Raw genomic sequence first — 24,790 nt, 5'->3', positions numbered from 1 at the left:
AGTGATGAATGAAAGAGGATAGATTGCATGGCAGAAATAGTGAGATGACAAATGATTGACAGAAATTATGCAAAGACAAAAGTATTAAAGAAGCTATATTTTGATCCATATGACAGGTGTTTTCTGTCAGATGGCCAACTGGTACCAGAAAGCATGGCTGGAGTGGCAAGTTAACCATCTAGTAAATACTAAAAATCACTTCATTCATGAAATCCTGTTGTTCCAACCATGCTTTCTATACTAGGATTGGTTGCCTATAAAATCCATGTTTTTGAGTTTTTTTAACTTGTTTTGGAAAGCAAAAGCATGGGATAGAGAGAGCAAAGGAGAAATTCAGTCTTCCATTGCTCTCAGTGAAAATCTGAGTGTTATCATTGCCATCAGCATATTTACGATAGGGAATCAGTGGAAATTGAACAAAATGGGCATAAAATTTACAAAAAAAAGGGCTCTGCCCTCGACCCGCCCTGCACAGGCACACCGCAAGGGGGGCTACCACCCCTTGACCTCTGTAGCATCCCCAAGAAGTTGAAAACCCGAAAATATCATCTTGAATCAATAAAATTCAACAAGGAGGATAAAATTATAATTTGTTTTGGTTGTAGCATGAAAACTCAAATCAATGAAAAGTCAATAAAATGCTTCAAAAATGTTTTGAACTAACAGAAACTTCATGTACATGAGTTATGGTCCATGGAGTCCATCTTGGGCCATAAATTTACTTAAGTAGAGAGTTCAATTTATTATATTTTTGATATATTTGAAGAGTCAGGATTTAGGGCTCGGGACACGATTTAGTATCAATGTGTGGTGTATCACTTGACAGTGATCCATACATCTTATAAATCAGTTTTCTTTTCATGTTTATGTCACTATACATTTATATGATGTTTTCGTCGCTTCAGATAGTTTTCAAAAATCAAAAAACTAAATATTTTTTTTCTTTTTTAAATCTGCCAATATTTTCCCTGATGTTTGCTGATAAGTTTATTTCCAGATCCTAGGCAATATACTTGCCACCATGATGTTTGCACATTGAAGTCCAAAGCACTTGAGTATTCTTCATATTGTCAAATGTAGCAGTTGAGCCATGGACGATAATTTTGTAAATCAAACTTGAAACTTCTGATGTGTCTCTTATCAGTAAAAGAAGTTAACAAAGTGAGTGACAGAAATAAAGTGTTGGATCCTACAGGTACAGGATCAAAAATGTTAATATATATAGTGTGGTCTCTGTAAAGGAGGCCTTAACAGAGATCACAAAGGAAATTGTTTGGTTGTGTCTGTCAGTCCCTGACCTTGGAATTATCAGATGCCTTCAAGCTGGGTTTTGACTTTTAAGAAAGTCATCTTCAAAAAAGGACCAGGAGTTGGTTATAAATCATATGAATGACAGGATTCACGACAATTCTTGAGGAATTGTTAGGAAAAGGATTTGGATAAAGCTGGTTGTGTTGTCAAGGAATTTTGTTTCAAACATGGAAGAAGGTCTAGACTCTACTATCCATGTACTAGGTAGCAAACTGGTCAGCCAATCAGGCTACCTTTAACAATCTTGCCCTTTCAAAGTCTCCACACTACCCCTGCATTAATGATGAAGGAGTAAGGGACGTGGAAGGTCAAACTTTCTAAGGAATTCAGCAGGGATTGTATGTGATGGAAACTTGCATTTTTTCACATTGGACATGGCTCCGTGGTTACTTGACCTCAGTTGGATGCTCGCATGAAATTCTTCCTTGGAGCGTAGGAGATCTTCAAAACAGTTGGTGACATTCTACATGCTAACCACATTGAGGAGGTTTCTTGTTTGGAGAAAACCTTGCATTGGAGTAGTAGTATTTGGCAGTTGAAATCTGTAGCTGCGAAAGGTCTTCCAGCTTGGTTCTTAGCTAGGAAGATCTTGTTTTGCCTCTTTAGGAGCTTGCATGCAACATGTGAGGTATGCATGAGGGTTTCATGCGACACGCAACGTGTGCATGAGGGTTGCATGAGACATAAGACATGCATGAGGGTTGCACGAGACATGCATGACAAATATTTATAACTTCCTTCTTATGTTAAGGAAAATAATGCCGAAGAAAGGTAAGTTAATTTAAGTTACTTAACTTTAGTAACTCGACGATTTAATCTTAGCTGTCGATCTAGGCCTTAATGAAGTTATAATTTGAGACATCATTCTGTTCAGGAATTTTGGGACAAACAGGCAGGCACCACAATGAAATTTCTCAGCCTGTATAGTCTGCAGGCATTTACACTGTGGTTTCTATAGATCCACCCATGCCAAAGAGCATAACCATAGAAAACCCAAGCATGGTCCCTATAGAATAGACTACATGACACATAGCATGATCTAGAAGTCTTTTGGATCTGGGAGATGGAGAGGCTGATCCCAGATAGGCTGGGAGAAATTGGTCGGTTTGGAAGTGGGAGCACAAGACTTGGATTCAGCCACGGATCAATGTCGTCTGAGGATAAACATCAACCGGGAGAAAACCAGGTATGTGCTGATGTTTAAATTGGTATGTTTTGAACTTTATTTTGAATAAATTGTGCTTGATAAAAATGAAAATTTAAGACTAGGTCTTACATACCAAAGTCAAAGCTGACCTCAGCTGAGTTCTACAGAAGAGTTTCCTACCTGAGAGGTCAGTTGGAAAAAATTTTGCTATAATGATTCTCCATAACCATATACAATCTAGTACTGCTGCAATATAAGCAACATCTGCTGATTACTGCAGCATGAAAATATTTGCTTGAAAAAGATTAGACAATCTTAAGGTAAACCATTTTTTTAATGAACATCTAGCACAAAGCAGACATCAGTATACTTGTTGATCTGATCATATAAGATCCTCATCTTCACAGGTATCCCATCACAATTAAATGCCTAGAATAAATAGAGATGTGATTCATATTTTAAGCTCAATCTGAAGCCAGCTACCCAGTTTAAACCTATGTTTCTACTTTTCCATTATTTTTCAAGTTCTCACATATCGGCATCAATGACATTGGACATCACACCGTCTACCTTCTAAAATGCTTTACAAACGTGTAAGCACTCAGTTACTCGCATTGCACTGCCCTATATGTTAGAACATCACTGTAAAATAGAACTGATTATACCCCATGACATTTTGACACTTTCATTAAACACAACTTTCTTCATATAGCATATTTATTATTTCCAGCTAGGGTAATGAGAAACAATATGGAGCCAGATTGTAAATTGAAAACTATTCCTTGAATCTACAAAATCCATACATGAAATGAAAAATAATACCACCACAAACCTGTGTAGCAATTTACCACATACCATGAAGAATGTCATGCAACGATCCCATTGTTGCAAACTCATATGCAAGAACACGAAGGCTGCCCTCAACACAATATCCAACAAGTTCCAATACATTTTCATGTTTTAGTCTTGAAACCATGGACACCTACAAGCATATTTAAAAGAATATTACCAAAGCCATTTGACAAACTAAAATTAGATATCTGTGCCTACTAACAACCAAATGTTGACATATTGAAATTAGATGAAACCAGTTGAACTTAAAATAAAAGCCTTTTTGTTTAATATCAGAATGTCTAACCTGTGCAAGAAATTCTTGATCAGGTTGCTTGCTTGTATCAAGCTTCTTAATGGCTGCAGTACGACCATTTCTTAAGACTGAATAATACACCCGACCATAGGAACCCTCTCCAATCAATGATTTTGGACCAAAGTTATCTGTTGCTTCCTTCAATTCCTCTATAGGGATCTGAGGTACTTCAATGAGTATAGGTTGTACAATTTGTCCATCCTTACTAGTTTCTGCACTCTTGTGACCCCCACTGTTACCTGCTACATGCTTTCACATAATAATGAGTGACAAAAAAAACAAATCATGTACCGTATCCATTGAATTCCTTCTAAAGCTAATGGTTTCAAGATGAGATATTAAGTTTGGCCATCCATGAGAACTTAAGTTAAATTTGTGTTCTCAAATATTTATAATGTCAAACATTCACATATGAAATAAAAAATATGATTCCTCGCAGTGATGAATGGTTACAAATAGAGGAAACCACAGCTTCCTATTGACACCTCAAATGTTACAAAGTCTGCAAAGCTATGTCTCTTCAGGCAAATATGATGTGTAACACCATGAAGTATACCAAAAATACGATATGTCCAAACATGCGGTCCATAGAAGTAGGATTTTGGGGCACAAGATAAATCATAAAGGCATGCAGGGAGATGTCTTTTTATCATTAGTCCTGTTTGCAACTTCATTCATTTTCGGTATGTACTAGGCACCTGATGCTTGCTGCTTCATGACAATCATTCACCAATGAATTTGTTGAATACCTAAGATTCTATCTAGTAGCTTCTGGCAATATCTCTCTCTAAGTACTTGAAAGCTTGGACATCCCAATAACTTGTGCCATTCTGATTCTAGGTCGTTTTCCACAATTTATTCTGAAGGACAACTTGACAATAATGTTTCCCAATGCCACAACTCTACCACAGGTATCTCAATATTGAAGTTTGTAGGCAAATTTGATTTTCTACCAAATAAAAACTTGATCCTATAGCACTCTTTGTTTGTACGCTGAATATTTCCATAGCATCGTTTTCTTCTACCTAAACTCCATGTATTAAGCTAAAGCCTTCTTGCTAGTATTCTTGCATGTCATGTATTTTAGTTGAATAAGAAATCATCTTTACAATCTATTTCAAGACTGACCAGTCGAGATCAATCCAGACCAGTGTTGCGAACATCTCGATAACATCCCGATTTTATCTCGAAATCACAATTTTTTGGCCTAGCTGATGTTTGCTGATTTTTACCAATATTTTGATGGTATCTTGATTTTGCCGATGTTTGCCGATTTTCACTGATATTTTCCCGAGTTTTTGGTTTTCCAGACCCTTGCCGATTTTATCCCAATGCCGATGTTCGCAACATTTATCCAAACTGTAACTGATGTCACACTAGGGCTTGACAAAGATTCCACTGGTTTTGTCACTGGCCTAGGACTCAGCAAGACTTAATGACTAGGCAAAGACTACAAATACCAAAAATAAAAATAAAAATAACACTTAAAATATAGTAAATTTTGTGAACAAAAAATATGGCAAGTTTGTGGTGAGCCTTGGTGAGTAGGGTAAGTCTCCCACGAGTCGAGTGAGTCACAAGTGGCTTGTTTCAAGGATGAGTCTTACACAAGTACTCAACCCAGCCAAGACTCACAAGACTCAGGAAGATTCAAAAGTCTTAGCCATGTCAAACTACACTGTTCTAGACCCTTCAGACCCTAAGTCCTGAACAAGTGGCTGAACCCAACCTGTTCAATTCGTTTTTGACCAGTCAATTTGATAATGAAGCAGACAAACTAGCCAGTTCAAATCAGTTCTTGTTGTGAACCAATCTATGGGAGAAACAACGGTTCTAGGGAGGGGAAACAAAAGGTTAAGGGACCGCACCTCTTCCAAACCCTAAAACGAAGTTATATAAAGACCACCACTTATATTTATTATTTCTCTTGCACTCGTTGAGCATGTGCGAGCATTTGGAGATGTCCATGGAGGATTGATGCAAACACCAAAGGAAGCAGACAGGAGTGTTTAAGAGATGAGTTTGATAATATGAAGTTATTTGTTGTAGCATGATGTTTATTGGACTCCAGAGACCATTTAGAACCTCTATGTTTATGTATTTTGTTTTAAATATGTATCACATCATGTGCCATTTTGCTATATTCGCCCTAACATGCTATATACAGGAGCAAACTTTTCATATTTGGTGTCTAATGGTTTGGATCTACATTCATGTGCATGAATATAATTACACCGATAGGCATGGTCTATTTTAGAATAGAGCTTCCAGAATTTCCATTCTTTAAAAAATTAACATGTATAGATGATCTAGATTTAATAATCTGAGAATATTCTTCATCGTATACACAATATAACAGATGAAACCAAAGGTTTCCAAACTGTTTTTCCATTTCAAAACTTATGCGGTGTGTTTGCCACCTCCACTCTATTCTGGAATTACAAATTCTCAGTGTTTATATAAATTAAATGGCATATAAGTGTTTTGATGGCCATCTGTGTTTACCAGCCATTTAATTTATATGGCTGTGCTAGTATGTATAATTTTTATTATAATTTGCATATATATATGTTCACAAATGCAGTCAATTGGCCAGTTCAGGATTGTTCCTAGTCTGGCCGTCAACCAGCACCATTTTTGGTTCCAGTGATGATAACTTGGTCTTTAGTCATATTTTTGTCTTCTGCACAAGGTACTTTACTTGTGTTACTGGATTTGTAGATCCCATTTTCAGATATGAATTTTCCAACTATGCATTTCCAGATGGTCCAAAGGAAATTCCTAGTTTTTGGAGGTGTATCCAGCAACTCTCAACCCCACCACACGCAGATCCCATGGCAAACTTGATGTAGTTTTAGGGTTTTAAAGGCTTTTTGCATTTATGGTCACCTGTTTAAACCCAAAGCCCCTTAAAATATTCTATAAGGTTACCTTGCCCCACTTCCAACACAAGACACTGAGTGTTGCTTTTTTAGACTAACTCGGTACTGAGCAGTGATATTGAGACTGAGGTTGCACTTGCCAAGTGATATTGAGACTGAGGTTGCACTTGCCAAGTAGTGAACATGACAGTCGAGACTAATATCAAGTAACAATATCACGCAGTGATATTGCCCCTGAGTGAGTAGGAGGGAATTGCATGAATGAGCAATATATAATGTTGTATTTCCAGTTGACAACATATAATAATTTCAGTTCTAATGTTGTGATACATGAATGGTTTTAATTCCTAACTTTAAATATGAGATATTATTTTCAGGGTTATCTATGTAGAGTAAGTCATTAATCTATGATCCATATCCATGGATATTAGTCGGAACTGACCAATTTCTCATGATTTTGAACAGTCCACTTAACACTAATTGCATTGAGTGATGCTCACAGGGGTGAAGCAAAATTGGTACTAGTGAAATGAATATTATAGCATCAATCATCACCTCCAATGCTTGCACCTAGTAACTAGGGCTTTCAGAGTAGTCACCCATTTTAAGACTCCTCTTGCTCAAACACACTTAACTGTGGAGGTTTTCCCCCACAATCAAGCCCACTTAGCTTGCTACCCCATTTGCAAAACATTAGCAAATATTGTGGCTTATGAACTACTTAGTTAGAACTCCCTTGATTCTTTTATTCGAGCATTGTTTATTAAAAATTTAAAAACTATTATTATATTTTTTGTACTTGATGTATCCCTGCCATATCCACTTCTTGGTTTTTCAAAAATGTTACAGATTCGTATCCATATCATGGTAACTTAGTATTTTACTTTTGTAGGGCAGGGGAATTCCTATGCATGATTATTTCAGTGAATATTCTCTTATATTTCTTATGTTTTGCCACATCAAATAGTATCAACCGTCAATTCGTGTTATTAACTTGAGATAGCTTGTGTTACCGCTTTATATTGAAAAGTGAGCTTTACAACTCAGTGCATGACAAGGAATTATATGCACATTTCTCAATCCTGGCATATGAATATTAGAGTAAATGTATTCTGTCAGGTGACCAGCCTACTCTCGATGTTAGTTTTTGTAGCATCAGACAGGGGTTCTAGTCTCGACTTGTGTCAAAGAGGCTAAAAACACGAAATCTTCAAAACTCAGAAAAGGTTTCTCAAGATAAGCTTGGGAAATACCTTAATTAAATTAATTAACCATCATTTAAATTTTTCCCAATTCTAACTTAGGAAAATTGATTAATTAATAGGAATTAATTAAGGAAATGTGAGAATGCTCTAGAAACTCATACGGATTGAGTTTGAGGTGATTTTAGCTATTTATGGAGATCTAATCATGGTCATTGATTCATCTGTTAGGTCCCTATAATACTAGTGTATTCCCTTATTATTATTGTCATTGTAGCCCCTTATTGTTATTGTTGTGCCCATGTTGTCCCCATACTGTTATTATTGTGCCCCATAGAAGCCCACTATTGTTATTGTTGTGCCCTTACATTATTATTGTTATGTCGGCTCTAATTATATTGTGACCCCTTAGACTCCTATATATAGAAAGGAGGTCTTGCCATTTGTATGATTCAAGAATTGTTCATTTGTGTAATGTAAAGGAGGTTGTCCCCTCAAAGAGGCTACTTTTGAAGTAGTTGATCTGTCACTTTCTTCTATTTTGTGAGTTGGTTGCATAACATCACCAACAAGAGATTATAAGAGCAACTCGATGGGGATGAAGATGACACATTGTGGAGAGCGAGTTCCTTGGCACATTGAGCTATACAGCAGCAGAGGTTGAGCAGGGTAAAAGAGTTCGAGCCAGAAGGGACGCAGAGACAAGAGTGAGCAGAGACAATGATTCCAGTGGAGTTTTCTAGTGTTGGTGATTCAGCGGCAAGAGGGTCGATTTTTCCTCAATGAGGTTGCACAGGGATTGCGCAGGAAGCTTCAGAGGGAGTTTGATTTAGTTGAACAAGAGTTTGATTCACTTGTTGGTGGCCAAGAAAAATTCCAGAAGGCCAAGCGAGTCATCTTCAGAGGCTAAGCTGGGCAGAACGACAGCATCAAAGCAGTTCCAGGGGCCTAGAAACAGAGCCAGCAAGGGCTTACGCAGGGCCACGCAGAGGCAACCAAGTGATGCGCAAAGCACTAGAGGGGCCAGCGCAGCTGACGAAGCGGCTCCTAGAGCTTACGCAGGGCCTCCTGGGGCTGATGCAGGCCTAGAAACACTGACGCAAGGCCAGCGTGAGATAGAGAGGGGCTGACGCAGTCCAGATTGGGCTGACGCTGGGGTTGCAGAGTAGTTTTGTGCTGAGGAGCGACCGGAAGGGTTTTCTGAGGTTTCAGCCAAGAGATTTCTCTCAAACTATGAGGTATAGCTGCTAAGGAAATTCTCTATTGGGTAGGCCAGTTTCGGCACCCAGATTGTACTCTGATATTGCTTAATAAGAAAACCCTCAGATAGTTGCACCGGTTTTCCCGCATTGGGTTTTTCCGGGGACATTGGTCCAAAAAATAATGGTGTCATGTGGTGTGTTTGTTCTTGTTTCTTTTAGTTGCTGATCTGTAATATGTTGAGCATGCACTAGTGTTTATTTTCAGTGTTTACTTTGTAAATAACTTGTTAAAGAAAAATAACAAGTAGGTAGGAATAAATCAAAAAAGGTGCATGAAGGGTTTCTAAACTAAGTAAACTTAGAAACTTCAACACTGCCCAGAAGAGAGAGAATGAAAAGTGATGCTCCAAATGAATTCATAGTCCTTCCTTTTATAGGCTTCTTGTGGGGTAGAATGGGTCCTTAGGCCGACTTGATCTTCTCTTAGGCCGACATGGTGTGGAGGTTACATAATTCATATTTGACTCAATACTTAACTGATTTACATGATTCAAAAGCCCAAGAAGGGTCTCTTTAAATGTACAATAATTCTATAGACTCAGAATAAATCCTAGAAGTCCTCAATGGGGACTTTGACCTAAAACATGGTGACCCAAGCATGAAACCCATGCTTTAATAAGTCATAATAATAATAATAATAAATATTTTCTTTATTCTTTTGACAAGTACATTACATAATGACTCAAGTACATTATTGAAGACCGAACATAGTTAATTTTTCCAACACTCCCTCTTAACTAGGGAGGTATTCATAATGTACATATACAATGGAAGATCTCAAACTATATGAACCATGAAGAACTTTAGGCACCACAATGCCATGGACTAGATTCCTGACCAGGGAAATCTATCCAACCAGTCACTCAACAATTTAGGCACCGCAATGCCATGGACTAGATTCCTAACCAGGGCAATCTATCTAGGTGGGACTAAGGTGGACTCAAGCTTTCAGCCCCTCTAGGTACCATCAGGCTTACTTGCTAACCACCAACCCAAAATCCAGGTGTGTGTCAGAGCTCAATGACCAATGCCACCTTTCCAACTTCGAGGACTCAGACATCAACACAAAGTGTCAGCCAGATGTCTCCCCAGGCAATGCTTCACTCACAAAGCCTCAACACCCCTTGATCCAGCAGATCAAGAATAACCAATCTCTCCCAATCAAACTGATTGGTAACCAGCATGCTTTCCTTCGAGAGATTCACCTGTACAAACACAACCCCAATCAATAACATACTTACACATGTGCATAATCAAATACAAACTTTCGGGGTCTTACAAAGAACATATGTTGCTTCTCATATTTTCATAGCAGGGCTATCGACCGAATCTTTGACAAAAGATTCCTTGATCATTTGTTTTCCTTCCTACTTCAAATGCAGCAACATATTCTTCAATTGGATCCTGCTTTCTTTCTTTCAGCAGCACTACAAAATGCATTCTCCAATTTCCTTTTCTTGCTCATGGCCTTCACTCAGACTTACCGCTCTTAGTCCTGGTCTAGTGACACATGAAATAGACAACCATATCTGTCACTCCCTCTCAACCAGGAAGCACCTCTTTATCTAGACTCCATCTTATCGGAGAATATTTTGTGGCTTCCAACCATTTCATCAGAGTTATCATCATCCCCATTATGCTCATCACATCTTCAACAAGTTGAAGATTGTGTACCAGCACAACTTGCTTGTCACATCGAGCATCTTCACCAAGTTGAAGATTGTGTACCTACACAGCTTGCTTGTCACATCGAGCATCTTCACCAAGTTGAAGATTGTGTACCTGCACATCTTGCTTGTCACATCGAGCATCTTCATCAAGGTGAAGATTGTGTCCCTGCACAGCTTAAATAGCAAGTACAACCAAAACTATAGAAGCATGATGTTAGCCATATCAAAATCACAGAAGCATTTCAAATTTATTCATACCAGATACCCAGACTGAATTACAAACAGGATACATATACTCTTCAACATCTTGCTAGGGACTTTGTCATACACCCTTGACTACTTCATAACAACACCCATTCCATCTAGGGTTTCAATGTCTTCCAAAGGTATGACATACCTTACTACAACATATAGCAAACCCTAGAAACCATTCACACAAATATGGATCTAAAAATCATCTAACAACCTTCCAAAATATGTGTGTTAGACTTCTCACCAAGGATTCATACAAATCCTAGATTTCATACAAAAGAATCAATCAGAGTCAATCACAGCTTAGTCATCAACCTGACCAACTTTCACTAGGGTTAGTTCCAAGCCCCTAGATTTTCAATCAACCATCGATCAGTCATTAACATAACCAACTACTACTAAGGTTACTTGCAAACCCTAGATTTCCATTTTCACAAATTCAACAATCTCTTTCACAAATCTCAAATATTCATCAGAGATTTCTAATTCGACTAAGGTTCAATTCCAAAACCTTAGATTTCCAATCTCAACAATCATTTCATGCATAAATATCTTATTGTTATATTTCACACATACTAAACTTTTAACTTCACTAGGGTTTAGTTATAACACCCTAGATTTCCAAACATCAACGTCCTAGAATCTCAGACAAGGATATCATTAAATCCTTAAGACTCATGACCATCAATGACTAGGTCATCACACATATCTAGGAATTCATAACCATGCATAAGCATATCATATGTCAATAACATAAATACATCTAACCTAGACCAAGCTAGGGATTCAACCAAAAAGGACATATATATCCATTTATATATATATATATATATATATATATATATTTATTTATTTATTTATTTATTTATCATGCAAAGACATTTCATATCGTGTGTGAGTCAAACCCAACTTCTTAACAATATCAAATAAGAGTTAGACACACAATCATTTGATTACTAGGGTTTGACCAGACAACACACACATACCAAGTAAATCAATTCTAAGAAAATATGAGAGTCTTTCTCACACATTCCACCAAACCCTAATGAGCTAGGGTTCCAATTTGGAAACATAGCAAACCCTATATCAAAGGTTCCGAGATTTTCGATCTTATCATTCCATCCTAATTAGTTAGGATTTCCCGATCATACCAAAACCCCAAACATGAAATCATCAATAAAGACTTCAACTAGCATTTCACAATATCCCTAATTAGTTTAGGGTTTCAGACATTCACAACAGCATACCCTTCGGTTAGGGTTTTCCAGAACCTGTCTAGGGTTCTACCAAATCAAATAAGAGTGGGGTGGGTAGATTTATCAAGAGATGAATCACCCAAACAAGAATCACTAGGATTCAATACTACTAATCATAACAAGGTTAGTAATAGATCATCAAATGAATAATCAATCAATCAATTCAAAGCATACCTTTGTTTCTTGACTAACCTTGTCTTGAGAGATCCTCCTTGCGGATGTTTTCCCTAATCAAGACAATAGAGGGAGAAAGGTGATTAGTATTTAATATAATCAAAACTAAATGAGTACATGAACCCAAAACTAAAAAGACATGAGATACTTATCTTTTTCCGGAACAATCTCATTAATGGCCAAGAGATCATCCTTGAGTCTAGCTATCTTCACAAAGAAGGTTTCCACAGTATCTTCTTTAGTCATCTTTGTAGTCCTCAACTCATTCTTCAAACTTGCTACTTGATCAATGTCCTTAATAGTGAACAGCTTCGACAAGGCTTCATACATCTCCTGAGCATGATCGATGTTAGCTATGAATGGGACAAGATGGTATTTTATCCCTTCTACCATTAGAGTCATAGCCACCAATTCTAGATCCCTGAATTTCGCTTTGTCGGCATCACTAGCTTCTTCGGTAGGCTTCTTTACATTTCCTTTTACCAGATCTAATACCTTGTTCTTCTCGAGGATTAGGTCAATCCTCTTCTTCCAGGATCTGAAGTTAGATGCTCCTTCAAGCTTGTTCTCACCCTTGATAGAGTTAGACATCTTCCTTGAATATGATAGATTCCTTCCCTGAGATAGTGCCTCTGAATGGATCTGCCTTTTTCTTCTTTCTTCACCAAAGCTCTGATACCATGTTGGAAAATCAAAAAGGAAGTAAATATTTTCTCGATCTTGATAATTACTTATGATGTTACTTGTTATTACGATTCTTTATATCTTCTTTCTTTAGTTCATCAAGCAATTACACAAAGCAGTAGCACATAAAACAATGAACACAAGATGTAGGCACATGCCAGGGCAAAATCCCCCTCGAGGGGAAAACCCAGTCAAAGTAATAGTATTCCTTGAGACTCTTCACCCTAGACCTTGACCAGGCCTTCCCTCCACACCAAGTTAGCCTCCAGAAGATTGATCTCCTTCCAACAACTTCGACTATACAGCAACTTGCAGCAGCTCACAACTTTCGGCAGCAATCCAACTTGGGAGACTTCGTTCTCCCAATCCAAAGCATGAAACAGAGAGAGACCACCACCAAAATTTCGATTTTCCCCGACTCCTTAGACTCCCCCAAACTCGCATTCACTTCGGCTTCCCGACAATAGACTTTCCCAACTTCCAACTTCCAACTTCTGCCCAGAAGAGAGAGAATGAGAAGTGATGCTCCAAATGAATTTGTAATCCTTGCTTTTATAGGATTCTTGTGGGGTAGTGTTGTAGCGGCTACAACCACCCTTTAAAATTTTCCCTTGGCTTCGTTTTGGAGCCTCCCTACCTACCATCCTTAGCAGCATGTCTTGCACTGAATAAGTACATAGGCTTCAGCTGAGTTTCAGCGGCCTGCCAGCCTATGCATATCAACTTGTTTCTCTCCCACCACAAACTGTCATTCCAGACTTAGGCATTTTTCTAACTAAGATGCTCGCCCTGAAAATTGCGCAATTCTAGAGGGGAACCAACCTTCCCTCCAGAAATTGCACAATCCTGCTGGGCTCCAGAAATGCGCAATCCAGCCAAGCAGCCTTCCCTCTGAAAAAACTGCGCAATCTAACCCAACACTGGGCTTCAGCTCAGAAATTGCGCAATTATGACTGACAACTAGGGCTTCAGCCCGAAATTGCGCAATGCATGAGGGACAGCCACTCCTGCTCAGTCCAGAAACTGCGCAAATCTCATCCCCAGGCTTGCAAACTGTTGCATGTGCTTTCAAGTTGACCAGTGCCCTCCAGGACTAAGCAATCCTTATTTGCATGCATGGGATGCTTTTCTCGAAAAAGCAAAAAGAAAAAAAAAGCAAAAGAGAATCCCTAGATTTTAGGGATCTATTTTTAGCAGTTAGAAGTTACATGCAAAGATTGTTTAGAAACTTCCCTCCAAGTGTCACTTTTTCCTAGATTTGTGGCATCCGCGTCATAAGCCTCATCCTTATCAAACTTATCTATTCGACGCTGCAAAGCTCATTCCCCCCATTGATCTTGGAGCTCGGACATCCCACTTCGCATCTAGGAGTCGTCGGCACATTCAACTTAGCTTTTTCTGGGTAAGTTTGCTTTTCATGTCATTTGTTGCTTTTCTGTCGCTTTTTGTATTTCGCTTTGTATGAATGTTGTTTGCTTGGTTTTGTTGAATGCCTGCTGTCATTTTAATGCATGTTAGCCTATAGAAGCATTGTTTCAAGTTTTTCATTGCATCTCACTGTTGTCGAATGCATGACATTGTTTCTGCACTGACGGTCGTCGTTGTGGTGACTCGCTTCACACACATGCTTGCTTTCCCGTTTTCTGAATCCTGCACTCACTGTTTGCATGCATGATCATTCACTCTTGCTTATACTTAGCTTCGCCATGCATCCAGAACTTTTCATGTTTTCAGTCGCCCGTCGGCTGGTTTGGGCTAACCTTGGCCTGGACCTTGCCTTGCTCAAACAACAATGTGCATTTCTGAGAGTGAAGGCTCTGTGTTCCTCCCAGAAAATGCGCAAATCTGGCCAGCACTGACCTCCAGGCTTGCATTGTGCAATTCTGGGAGGCAGTGCCCTGTTGGCCCCAGAAATTGCGCAATGCAGTTTGTTGGGCTTGCATGTCCTTGCATTGCACAGTTTCAGTCCTCAGCAGGCCAGGCTGGACTGTGCATTGCACAATTTTAGCAGTCAGTCAACCTCCTGACATCCCAAACTTTGCCTTGTGCAGTCTTCCCAGTCAATCACCTGAGTATGTTGCATGACAATCCTCAAATTTGTTTTAGTTCTCAACTGACAGATTGCTTGCCATGAATGTTGCTATCTCTCCAAGTGTCACAGGTGTTCGTACGTCTCTCAGTACTTCAGGTTCAATGGCCTCCAAGAGAACAGGGTTAAAGGACACCGTCGAAAGTGCAACTGGAGATGCAGTTGAACAAGTGTCTATGAGCTTGCCTATCTACGAAGACACCAAGTTGTTCATAGACAAAGATATAAAGATGAAATGGCAGTATATTAACAACACCTTCTCAGGCACATTTGAGGAAAATCTGGAAGATCACAGGGTCTATGTCAATATTCACAAGTGTGGGTTGTAGCGGATTGCATGCAGGTATCCCGCGTTTCCATGTGCGGACATGATCCACTGCAGGGCTGCGGGGTAGCGCCCTCCCCCCTCTCGCTCCCTCTCCCAATTCGCGCTCCGAGCGGGAGCGGGTCCGGAGCGCACCCCAAAAAAAAAAAGACGCTCTCTGCCTTTTTGGGAGTGTTTAGTCTTTTTTGCAAAAAAAATTGCAGTAATATTCTAAATGCAATGTTTTTTCAAAGAAACAAATAAGTTTTGAGTGAGGTAGCCTAATGATCAAGCATATGGCCCTAGTATTGATATGCTATTCATGCTAATATTAAATTCTTAAAGTAAAAGTGACATTCTCCTTGATCTTCATTTTCATCCTTTTACTTAAATTTTTAACATTACCATGAAATAACTCAGGATGTTTGAGAGTGGTTCCGACCTCATTGGATTTCATATGGAGAAAGTAGAATTTAAGATTTCATTCAAAATTTAGCAGACTTATCAGTTTTTCAGGATTTCAGGATTGGGGGATTGCAATGTTTCCATTGAATTTTGTCATGTATTAGGGACATTGGTTGTCGAGCTCCTCTATCATGAACCTCCTAAAATGTACCCATCACTCAAACAAAATCTTGACTTGACATGCTATGCTTTTTCTATCTTATGTTAATTCTTAGAGGGTGATATTAATGACAAAGATCCCTATACAGATCCAGAGGTAATGACAAAGATACCTATGGATATTAATGCTTAGAGTGTGATATTAATGACAAAGATCCTGATTTTCAAACAAGACTAAAAAATTAGACATTTCTCGTGGTGGCAAGAGGCCCAAGCATAAGCAATAGATAATAGATTTACTTGTCCTTTTTAGTTTCTAGTAGTTTTTATAACTATTGACTCTTTCATATTTATTATGATATTTTTTTAAACAATATATGACAATTTAAGTTTTAAGTTTGAAGTTGGCAATTATAACTCATTAGTAATGAATTATGAATATGATGCTTCATGAAAGTTGAAAGTTGTTTCATTTCATTTCATTTTATACCATTTCATTTCATGTTAGATATTATTTGTTGTAATGGTTACACTTAGCTTACAAGTACAACTTCGGTGATCAATGATGATAAATGTTATATATTGAATTTTGAAAGCTTGAAACTTTAAGATTGATGAATCATGAGACTCAATATGTTGTATGTTACTATGTTACTAACTTGTGGGCGTGGTTGATGAAGATTATAACTTCTACATGATTGCTGTTATATGGTTCAATCTATGTTTTTTATATCTAATTCATCATTCTACATGTTTTTGGTGACATATATGCATCAAAATATAAAAAATAAATATATATATATATATATATATATAAAACGCTCCAGGATTCGCTCCCAAACCGGGAGCTTTTGAAAATGTCGCTCCCGCTCCCAAGTAACCTTGATCCACTGGATTATCTCGCACACGGATATTGAGACAACGACATTGAGCAGTGTCAGTGGGACAGAGCTTGCTACCTTTAGGGCGAAGGACTTTCAGCAGATGTATCACTTGCCACAGCCGATGATTACAATGGAGAAACCCTTCAGCAGACCCAACAGCAGTGCAAACTCCAGAGATATCTTGAAGAGCTAGGCGAAAGAGCCAGCCAAGTTCAGGACAACACCCAGCCAAGTTTACAAGACGAAGATACTATGAAAGGCATATCAGTACTTGGTCATCTTTGCATGCCGCTTATACGGCCAAGAGAGCACAAAAACCTTCCCGCAGAGTTGGGTGATTGCATTGGACCAACTGGCCAGCGAAGGAAGACCTTGCAACTGGTCCGACATGTTGGCTCTCAGGTTGAAGGAACAGGTGACAGAAGCCCGACATCCGCCCAAGGGTCAGCAAGCGGAGATATACATGTCCGCATACATACTTGATGCAGTCTGTGCCCATCAGCAGTTCCCAGGCTTGAGTTGGGCATGGACACCTTCAGAAACCTCTATGCACACTTATTGCAGATTGTTCTCCGAATGCAGCTTCCGCGGAGTTATCACACAGTTGTCAAACCACTTTGTCACCCCGGTGTACAAAATGATATTCGAGCAGGATCCACCTTGCATGTCGCAGGCAACGATGGAGGCATTGATCGACATAGTAGACTGGTATGCCTCACCCCTTCGCACATTCGTATGGATGTACAGCACGGAGAAGGCTCCGCATGTTTTACCAAAGTTTGTCATGGACAAGCTCGTCATGCAAGAGATGTCACATCTTGACAAGGTTGTCAACGAGACTACACAAGAAGAAGAAGGCACCTTGGCCCGCTCTTCTTTTTCAGATCGGGTTGTATGAGATACGAAATCTCAAGCATGCTGAGGCCGAGACAAAGGAATTCAAAAATTCACCTTCAGCACCAGAAATTTCAATCCATATGACTCGCATTCCTCGGTGAAGGACCACTATGCGAGAGTGTGGTTTCCTTAGATCCACAGGGCGTGTCATTGGCATGAGGAAGACCCATGGAGATATTGTTGTCACTTCTCCAGGCTCAATGAACCAGTCGGCATAGCTATAGAGTGGTTGGCAAAGCAGAAAGAAGCAATATCTCAGAGAACACCATCATCAGCAGCAGCTGAGGGCAACGTACATGCGCATGACAAAGGCAAGAGAAAGGTTGTTGACAATGCAGAGGCAGAACAAAGTTGCAAGTTCAAAGTAGATCCACTTGTGATGAAAGCAGCTTTGGAGATTGAGGCTAAGAGGCGACAGCGCGACAAGAGGATCGCGCAAAGGCTAAGAGAGAAACAGAGGATGGAGGAAACAAAAAAGGAGTTGCAGGAGTTGAAGCAGCAACTCTAGGAAGAACAGGAGTTGCGCAGAAGAGAGAAGGAAGCGCAACAGAGACAGGTACAACAGGGGGCGCAGCATGCACAAATTGATGAAACTGCGCCCATACAGGTTATAGACTCATCCAAGCAGCTGGCACAGAGCAAACAGGGTGAGCAGTCGCAGGAGCAGGACTTAGCTCAAGAGATTGAACAGATGCTAGAACAGATGGATACGGATAGGGTGCAGCCAGAGTCAGATCAGGATATTGACCTCATGCCTCAGAACCAAGAGGTCACCCCACAGCTTCACCAGATCCGGAAGCAGAGCAAGTCCCAAGCGATCAAGGAGACACAGAGATCCTTGAAGACAATCCGGAAGCAGAGATGCACAACATATCTTTCGACAAGTCGCAACACAGAGTTGTGCAGTCGCACAGAGTGCCCACTCCGAATGTTCACATATCTCCTGTGTAGTTTGAAGAACGAGTGATCATATTCGATGTGCGCAAGCATCCAGCAGCATTGGCCAATGCTACCAGAGCATATGCCGAAGCCACCAGCTCGAGTGTTCGATTGTTGATAGCAGAGAATGAGCGCATGGTTAAGGAGTTACACGCAGCCAAGAAGGGAGGAGAACAAGTTACATGATCCGCCATAGCAAAGTTGAAAAGAGTGATACTAGATGAAGTATCGTCCCTCGAAACAGTCATGCGGATGTTGTATTCTAGATTCAGCACCGTGCATAAGTCAGTTGTCCATCTCAACGGTTGGCAGCAGCATTGTGCTAGGAGAGCACGCATCTTGTCAAATCTGCACACTGTTGTCGACCGCATGCAAACATGGACAATGAGGTACAAAGGAGCCCCATTGCACTTGCCAAAGATGATGAAGCCCAAAGCGGTAGAGTTGAAGGCACGCATCCGGAGTCAAATCCGGAACTATGAGGAACTGTCGCAGCTCATCACCAGTTTGCAAGCCTCACATGCACAGATGTGAAGCATGGATGTCATTGTGCGCACGCATGTGATCCCATCTATTAGCACACTCACCGAGGCGAAGTCAAAGAACCAAGGCCGACTGGAGTTGGACATGTACTTTGATGAGTTGATGTGCATAGCCACCGGCGCAAACTTCGAGATCAGCACAGACACTATGCATCAGTATGTTGTTGGTCCGGCTGCACTCAGGATTATGTTGCGCATGTTATCAAACAAGTTGGACAAAGGTGCCAAATTAGTGTACTCGAATGCAACAGAGGCAAGAGTGCGCTTTTAGCAGGATGTCACCATTGAGCACGCGAACACCATAACAGACTCCCAAGCTTGGCATTAGTTCGCTACCATCGATCATCGCAAGGATATCAAAGAGTTGGTCTTCCCACAGTTGTCTGAGTCTTAGTAATGTCTTGCATGCCTTACTCAAGCCTATTTTGTCTCACATGGGTACATGTGCAAATTGTAATGTAACATCTTGTAAAAGTGAAAGACCAAGTGTATAGTAGAGTGTAACAATCATGTAGTAGTTGAAGAGTCATGAGGGTAGTTGAAGAGTCACAAAGGAGAATGTCAAGAGTCACCCCACCCTTTGCTATTTATAAAACCTCATAACTCATTGTACAGGCTTTTGGGAGCGAAGCTTCCTATAGATGTATCTTAGAGAAAATTTGGAGTGTATTATAACAAGCCTTGGCTTCTCCACTGTGCAGAGCTAGTATATCTCTTTGGAGGAGTAGGCGGCAGTGACTATAACGTTTCGTTGTCGAGACTAGTGGTTAGTCATAGTTGTATGTATGATTGGAGCTTTTACTTTCTTAATATAACAGAATCAGCACATTTCATGCATATGTTGTTATTGTATTTCAATTATCTTGGTTACTCTAATGATATGTGTATTTGTTGTTTACACATGTATGTATGGACTTTTCTATATATGTTTGTATGAATCTTATCGAGATGTGTTGTCAGTTTAACCATCACTTTGGATCGTTGGCTAACCTTCTTTCCATCTTGTGATGTATCTCTCTCGTGTGTTCCCTTTCAAGCTACGTGTTGTCACAGGTTTCCAAGGGGCACACTCATACACCCGTTACGTGTGTTAGAACTTAGACCCATTCATGCACCTTCCTTGACTTGTTGTGCATGTCACACCCTTGCTACCAACAGAGACATCTTTCTCACCTCTGCTCGCAACCGCGTCAAGGCAATACAGTACTACGCCACTGTTGACACTCCTACACCAAACGGTCTAAGGTCTAATTGGAACTTCTTACCGAGGAGATCCCCTAACATGTTGGCGGATCTAGCACAGTCAACATTTCTGGCGCTAGAAGGAGGACCAGATGACAAGCTGAGTCCTCTCATCCTGTTTTGAATCTTTGCACATCTGTCATGGACATCATTAGACTCCTGCGATGTCTGTCTAATGTTGAACCTGTCGACATCACGAGGGAGTTTTATGATCTCTTGTCAGAATTCACGTACAATGGTGAAGGCGAAGTGGCCTAGCTTGAGTACTTACACGACTTCCTTGCATTCCTTGAGGATGCAGATGAATTCTATGAAGTCGAGGTCTGCTTGCCGCTTTCACACACACTTCGCGAGTCCCCACAACGATGGTGCCATAACCTGCCTCACGGTTGCGTGCACTCACTTAAGTAGTTCTGTGATCTAATTGAATCTACTTTCCATCATTTTGATCCTGAACCTCTTGACAAAAAATTGTTAAAACAATGGAAGAATCTACATGAATCGCCTATGGATTTTTGGCAGTGCTTCTGTGTACTTCAGTTTGAAGCTCCGAAAAACCAGATGAAATTCCAATATCTTTGGGATAGATTCGAATATTGCCTTCACAAATCACTCTATCCCAAGATGAAGTTGAAGTTCAAACCCCGCTCAGCATACTTCAGTGATGGAGCTGCGCAATCACAAGCAGACACAGTCGCTGTCACAGGTGATTGTCTGCCTTCCCCTCATCAAACAGCTCCACCACTGCAGAGTGATGTGGGAGAACATGCACACACGTCTATTCAACTGTCATATCCTCCCAGCATCACTTCTCTCAATTTTCGCGCAAATTTGGTTGCAAAGCCCATGGGTTGTCACATGCATTTGTTACCTCAACCTCCGTCTTCGCGTTCTGCTGATCCTCCAAATTGCACTGTCTTGTGTTCTTCTGTTCCGGACTCTACACCTGTTGTGAACGAGGATCAAGCCATCGACGGAGTTGTTGCACAACCAACTTGCATTGTCATTCATGATGAGTATGACTGGGAACCTGAACATCAACCCACGGCGAAGGATGATCTCCTTTTGTCCGCGCCTCCTCCGCTTTTTCCTGACATCTTTGGTGATTCTGCTATCTTTGATTTTCCTTGTGTAAATCCATCCACAAATGCATCCACTATTGATCATTCGCAAAATGCACCCGATGTCAGTCCATCATTCGACAGCGGAGAGGACAAATTATTCATTGAAAATCCACTTGATTTTTCATCTGCTTTTTCTGGAAACGCAGAGGGTGAACATTCTTGCTTCTCATCTACCCCTCTGTTTGATTTATTTGATCATGAGGATGTCGATGAAATCATTGATTTTTCTGATCGTAGCTGTCGTGATCCATTTACTCTCGTATTCGATCACGATGATGATTCTATCACTATTGATCTGTCTAAGCCACCCATTTATGATGATCTATCTGTCGACGAAGTCGAAACCCCGCAGACTGTTGAGGAACTTCAACCCGAGCTGATGGTTATGTCAGGCCCTCACTGTCCTGAGGTTGGTTTCACTTCCGATCAGGAAATTTTTGAAACACCCAAGGCTCCTCATCACTCATCTATATGCATTGAAGATCAATCCAACACACAGATTTCGCTTCCTCCATTTGAACTACATGATCCCATCGCTCATGCATTGGAGGAATCTTACACAGCAAGCACACTTGTACGACGCAAGTTGTCTATGTTTCTCGCATTTGCTTGCATGTCACAGTCAAGAGAGTGCATATGCTTAACATTTGCACGCAGTGTAGCACAACACCATGGTAAGTCCACGGATTGCATGTCATGCTCTTTCACCACCTTCTTTCTATGGACGCATATAAACTCAGAGTGTGTTTGTCTTCATTGTTATATCTTTCAAGTTTGTTGGTTCGCCTAAATATGTTGTTTGCGAACCATGCCTTCACCAACTTGGGTTGACCAATGCACCAGTGGCAACATTAGAAATATCACTTCACGTGATCAGGCCCATGCACTGTTAGTTTAGGAGTAGGAGTAGTGTTTGCTTTTGTCTTGTTTGCTTGCATGCATGTTTGCTTTCTTGCTTTGTTGTTTGTTTGCTTGCCTGCTTGCTTTTCTTTCGTACTTGCTTCTGCTCTTTTGTTTGTTGGTTTGTTTGCTTGTTTACGTTCGTTCGTAGTTAGCTTCGCATGAAACCGTGTGCGACTCTTGAAACAAGCAAGTGTAAAGTACAAGAGGACTTGTACAGTTATCAATACTTGGTTATCTGTTGTCCTGTCTCTTTATGTAGAACTTGTTGTCTTCAGTCCATGATACACCAATGGAAAATACGTTATGTTCGAAGTGAACCTTGATGAAAACACAACGCTTGCGCACTAACTAGTATCACCTACTCTAGTCAGTTGTTTTGGGTTAACCCTTGTCAGCTCAGTCAAGTAGAGTAAGGTGAGGGGGAAAACCTTAACAAGTATGTCAGAGGTATATACAAAAAACCTCTTCTGCTCTCAATAAGTCGGGATCCCTCTTCCGCCTCTGAAATGAATAAGTGCTATGCACAGTTATGAAAATGAAAATGTGAAAAATTTTGAAAAAATGAAAAATGAATAAGGCGAAAGAAGAGAAAGGCTTCCTGTGCAAAGAGGTGATGCAAGTAACTCCGCTGGGGTACTGACTAGGCTTGCTGGCAGCGGAGCAATGCTTGTGTTCCTGCGTGACTCCACCGAGGTACTGTCCAGGCCTGCTGGTAGCGGAGCAACACCAGAGATGAAACTTAAACTTTGACTATCATATTGCTTGTGCACCAATATACCCCTCATCCCAATCGAAACAACTGTGTTGACTTGGCTTGGAATGTGTGTTGACCGATCAAGAGCATAGCAGATGCTATATCCTTCAATCAAACTAGTGTGAAAACCAAGATGATCAGAGAACTGAACAATACTTCCAGAGGAGTTAGACTTGCTTTTCACGTAACAAGGTCCATTCATAGAGCTAGAGTTCTACCAGTGTGTCGCCAAGTGTTGTAGCGGCTACAACCACCCTCCAAAATTTTGCTTTAGCTTCGTTTTGTAGCCTCCCTACCTACCATCCTTAGCAGCATGTCTTGCACTAAGTAAGTACATAGGCTTCAGCTGAGTTTCAATGGCCAGCCAGCCTATGCATGTCAACTTGTTTGTCTCTCACCACAGGCTATCATTCCGGACTTGGGCATTTTTCTGGCTGAGTTGCTCCCCCTGAAAATTGCGCAATTTTGGAGGGGAACCTTTTTTCCCTCTGAAAATTGCGCAATCCAGCCAGGCAAACTTCCCTCTGAAAATTGCGCAATCCAACCCAACACTAGGGTTCAGCTTAGAAATTGCGCAATTCTGACTGACAGCTAGGGCTTCAATCCAGAAATTACGCAATGCATGAGGGACAGCCAGTCTTGCTCAACCCAAAAACTGTGCAAATCTCATCCGCAGGCTTGCAAACTGTTGCATGTGCTTTCAAGTTTATCGCTTCCCTCTAGGATTGAGCAATCCTGATTTGCATGCATGGGATGCTTTTCCCGAAAAAGAAAAAGCAAAAAACAAAAAAGCATCCCTAGATTTTAGGGATCTATTTTTAGTAGCTGGAGGTTACATGCAAAGATCGTTTAGAAACTTCCCTCCAAGTGTCGCTTTTTCCTAGATTTGTGGCATGCGTGTCATAAGCCTCATCCTTATCAAACTTATTTATTCGACATTGCAGAGCTCATTCCTCACATCGATCTTGGAGCTCTGACATCCCACATCGCATCTAGGAGTCTTCGGCACATTCAGCTTAGCTTTTTCCGGGTAAGTTTGCTTTTCATGTCATTTGCTGCTTTTTTGTCGCTTTTTGTATTTCGCTTTGTATGAATGTTGTTTGCTTGGTTTTGTTGAACGCATGTTGTCGTTTTAATGCATGTTAGCCTGTAGAAGCATTGTTTCAAGTTTTTCATTGCATCTCACTGTTGTTGCATGCATGACACTATTTTTGCACTGACGATCGTCGTTGCGGCGACTCGCTTCACACACATGCTTGCTTTCCCGTTTTTTGAATCTCGCACTCACTGTTTGCATGCATTATCATTCACTCTTGCTTACACTTAGCTTCGCCATGCATTCAGAACTTTGCATGTTTTCAGTCCCCTGTCGGCGGGTCTGGGCCACCTTAGCCCGGACCTTGCCTTGCCTAGATAGCAATGCACATTTCTGAGAGTGAAGGCTCTGCCTTCCTCCCATAAAATGCGCAAATCTGGCCAGCACTAATCTCTAGGCTTGTATTGCGCAATTCTGGGAGGTAGTGCCTGCTGGCCCCAGAAATTGCACAATGCAGTTTGTTGG

The 24,790-nt window shown here is 40.5% G+C and overlaps 1 protein-coding gene across 4 annotated transcripts in view; it reads right to left on the bottom strand.

The window, feature by feature from the left end:
- Nucleotides 1–24,790, bottom strand: part of LOC149162786 (pto-interacting protein 1-like) — a 52,128-nt gene that overhangs the window by 17,290 nt on the left and 10,048 nt on the right. For all 4 annotated transcript variants that reach the window (XM_089437403.1, XM_089437401.1, XM_089437400.1 and 1 more), the window contains 2 exons: nt 3,597–3,844; nt 3,314–3,440 (listed from right to left, as the gene is read on the bottom strand). In XM_089437403.1, coding sequence (XP_089293529.1) covers nt 3,314–3,440; nt 3,597–3,844 — 375 coding nt within the window. The remainder of the gene's footprint in view (nt 1–3,313; nt 3,441–3,596; nt 3,845–24,790) is intronic.

Source organism: Pinus tabuliformis, chromosome 5_2 (assembly GCF_031772625.1).
Source record: "Pinus tabuliformis cultivar Carrire ecotype Pingquan chromosome 5_2, CPIR1, whole genome shotgun sequence".
NCBI classification, from domain to species: domain Eukaryota; kingdom Viridiplantae; phylum Streptophyta; class Pinopsida; order Pinales; family Pinaceae; genus Pinus; species Pinus tabuliformis.
Note: the sequence above shows the minus strand (reverse complement) of the source record. Positions and strands in the feature narration are given on the sequence as shown.